The sequence below is a fragment of the Ochotona curzoniae genome, unplaced genomic scaffold (assembly GCF_017591425.1).
Source record: "Ochotona curzoniae isolate NIBS_2020 unplaced genomic scaffold, NIBS_Ocur_1.0 contig_489, whole genome shotgun sequence".
NCBI lineage: Eukaryota > Metazoa > Chordata > Mammalia > Lagomorpha > Ochotonidae > Ochotona > Ochotona curzoniae.
In genome coordinates this window covers 61,669-64,692 of record NW_024466412.1, presented here as the reverse complement: position 1 = coordinate 64,692, position 3,024 = coordinate 61,669, and the positions used below count along the sequence as shown (strand labels likewise).

The following is a 3,024-nucleotide window of genomic DNA, read 5'->3' as shown; positions in this document are numbered from 1 at the left end:
GGCTCAACTCTGGCCATTGCATTCATTTGGAACGTAAGTGAACTGGCAGATTGAGGACTTGTGTTTCTGTTTCTCCTTCTTTCTTCAAATCTGCTTTTCAAAATAAAAATAATAGCTCTAAATGATTGATGAGTTTTATGCCATAAAAGAGAAATGAACTATGCACATGTTCTTGCACAGATACTGTTCTTTTCCCTAAGCCCAGAGCACATCCACTGATCTGAAACTGTCATGCTCACTACTTAGTGTTCTTCAAGTTTTCTCTAGGTCACTTCATGAAGCCATAAAAAGACACAGAGACACCTAATCCAGAAAATGAGCTTCCTCTCTCTCACAGGACCTGGAATTGTAGGAAATATTTTCATGCTTTTCAAACATGTACGTACTTTAGTGATGAGTCGTGAGAAAACTTCCATAGATCTTATCCTCATTCAAATGGCTATTTCAAATATTGTTATTATTTGTAGCTTATGGATCAGAAACATAAGCATGATGTTTTATTTTAGTAACTTCCTACTAGGTGACATGTTTTGTAAAATACTATTTTACCTGAGTAGGGTGGCTCGAAGTCTCTCCATCTGCACCACCTGCCTCCTCAGTATAGTCCAGGCCATCACCATCAGTCCCAGGAACACCTTGTGGAAAACGCTCAAACCACACACTGCATGGCAAGTTCTTCCCCACCTCCTCCTCTTCTGGGTCTTTAGCTTTCTCATAAGCTCTAACTTGCTCCACTATATCACAATAAGCAACAATGTGAACAGATCTGCTGTTAGAATGTACTTTGGATATTGCTACATGCTGCCAGCTCCACAAATCATCAGGTGGCTCTTCCTCTGTCTCATGGCTCTTCGAGACCTCACCTTTCAGAGTCTCATGGGCTGGAGCAGTGGGTACATGGCTCTCTATCTGTACAAACATCACAAGCGTGTCCTCTACCTCCAGAGCTCCAGATGTGCCAAATATCCCAGCCCAGAGATCAGAGCCACTCAGAGTACACTCATTCTCATGACCTGTTTCCTGTTGTCTTATTGGGCAGATTTAATTTTCTCCCTCTACACAGGAATCACATTGTCAGAGGAATCAGCAATAATAAATACCAAAAAGTTCCTCGAACTGGGTTTTTCCTGTCTCAGCCCCTTTGTTCTGATCAGCAGGGATATTCGTATCACTGCATGCTGGAGTGCTAACTGAGAAGATAAGGGAACTGCTTCCAAACATATTCTTTCAGGTAATACAATGTGTATTGAGGGATTGCCTTTTCCTGCATTCAACACAATATTAAATTCATCAAGTCTTATGCAATTGAACTTCAGTTTAAGAAATTTTGATACCAAGCAATCTATCTCTTTTCAGGGTTTCCAGGAATTGGAAAATACAGATCCTCCCAGTTTTCCATTCTGATATCTCTGCTGTGTGGTTTTATTCTTCTTGCTTATACAGTTGGGACTGTAGGTTATTCAGCATTCTGAGGGTCAATAAAAGTGCAATAACAGAAAAAAAACAGAGTCCATAAGTTTGCAACACACACTCCAAAAAACCCACCTATCCACACATAAACACATACACACACACACACACACACACACACACACACACACACACACAACACATAAACACACAACCCAAGAGTGAGAGAGAGATTTTGCAGGGCTGAAATAGAAAAAAAAAATTTTAACAAATTCCTGGGGCTCATTGGATATTTGCTATGGCGTCCTTTAAACATAAGATTAGCAGAGAAAGGCTTTCTTTACAGGCACACATCGTCTACAGGCGCACATCCTTTTCACAAGATATCCTGGTTCAGGCTACTCTTTCTCTGCATGGAAAAGTATCTGACTGCTGATACCATCCTATGAAAACATTCACAATTTTTTATGTTTGCAAAAACTTTTATTTTATAATTGATCATATTTCTCTAAAATAAGGCTCATATTGAATAAAGATCATGCATAGGTTCTTGTTATTCTCAAATTAAGTAATTATTCTATGTTAGCTCAGGAAAAATGAAATATACATGTTGTCTAAGTTGAAACTGTGACATAATTTTATCAAGTGTCAAAAAGGTTTGTTAATAATTTTTTACTCTTTTTCATTTTGAGTATTGCCTGTTATTCATGGTTCTAGTACAGAATGCGATGCAAAGATATTTTTCTTTTTTGGCTAACATAGGAAACATTAGTTCCTAAGAAACTTCTGACTCAAGTGTTTCTAGTCAATATTTCTGCTGGTTAAGAGTCTATTCATTGTGGATAGTTTTCCTCTTCAACATTTAGATCATTTCAGTGTTTGCTGTCATTTGACCAATGAAATAAAAATTATTTTTTAGAAAAAAATTAATTGCTTGGTTAATGAAATAGTGATTTTAGCATTTTGCAAATAAATTGATATGCTAAATTCTTTCAAACACCTTTTACAAAGTAATAGAGAAGCAAGTCAGACACAGTTTTGCACCAAAATGAATATGAAAAAGAAAATTGAAACAATACCATCATTAGCATTAGTATTATGGGGAGCCTTGGCCAAAAATATAAATTCTTTGTTGTTATTCTAGACTGCATGTTTTGATACCACAATATAAACAATCTACAGAGGTTAATTTTAGGTGATGGGTACTTCAGCACATATTAAATACCTAAAACTGCCCCTTATAATACGGAGCCTTGGCTGCAGAGAAAGTGAAATCATGTGGAATGAAGTGCTTTCAACAACCTCAGGAACAAGATTCTTTTAGCAAAATGGTAATAATTATTTCTGACAATTGAAGATACTTGGAATCACTTTATAGTTCCATGAAATATCCTATTGTGGGTACCCATCATTAGAGCCAGGAATTAAGCAATAGTTCTCAGAACAATAAGTTTCTAGGAAGGATAAGGAAAGAGGTGAAGGTGATGACTGTTTTCTTTGAATTGTTAGAATTCATTGATTTGACTTCAGAAGTCTTCTGTTGATTTGAAATATGTATTTAAGAAATGTAACCTGCAATCACAGTGATTGATCCACATGACAATGTGTTAGGTA

General features: G+C 36.6%; 1 protein-coding gene across 1 annotated transcript; it reads left to right on the top strand.

Annotated features, from left to right (window-relative positions):
- The first annotated feature begins 227 nt into the window (after positions 1-227).
- LOC121161849 (putative vomeronasal receptor-like protein 4) lies at positions 228-1,194 on the top strand. The gene has a single exon (XM_040988494.1). The coding sequence runs from the start codon at positions 316-318 to the stop codon at positions 1,192-1,194; it is 879 nt and encodes a 292-aa protein (XP_040844428.1). The 5' UTR covers positions 228-315.
- The last annotated feature ends 1,830 nt before the right edge of the window (positions 1,195-3,024 follow it).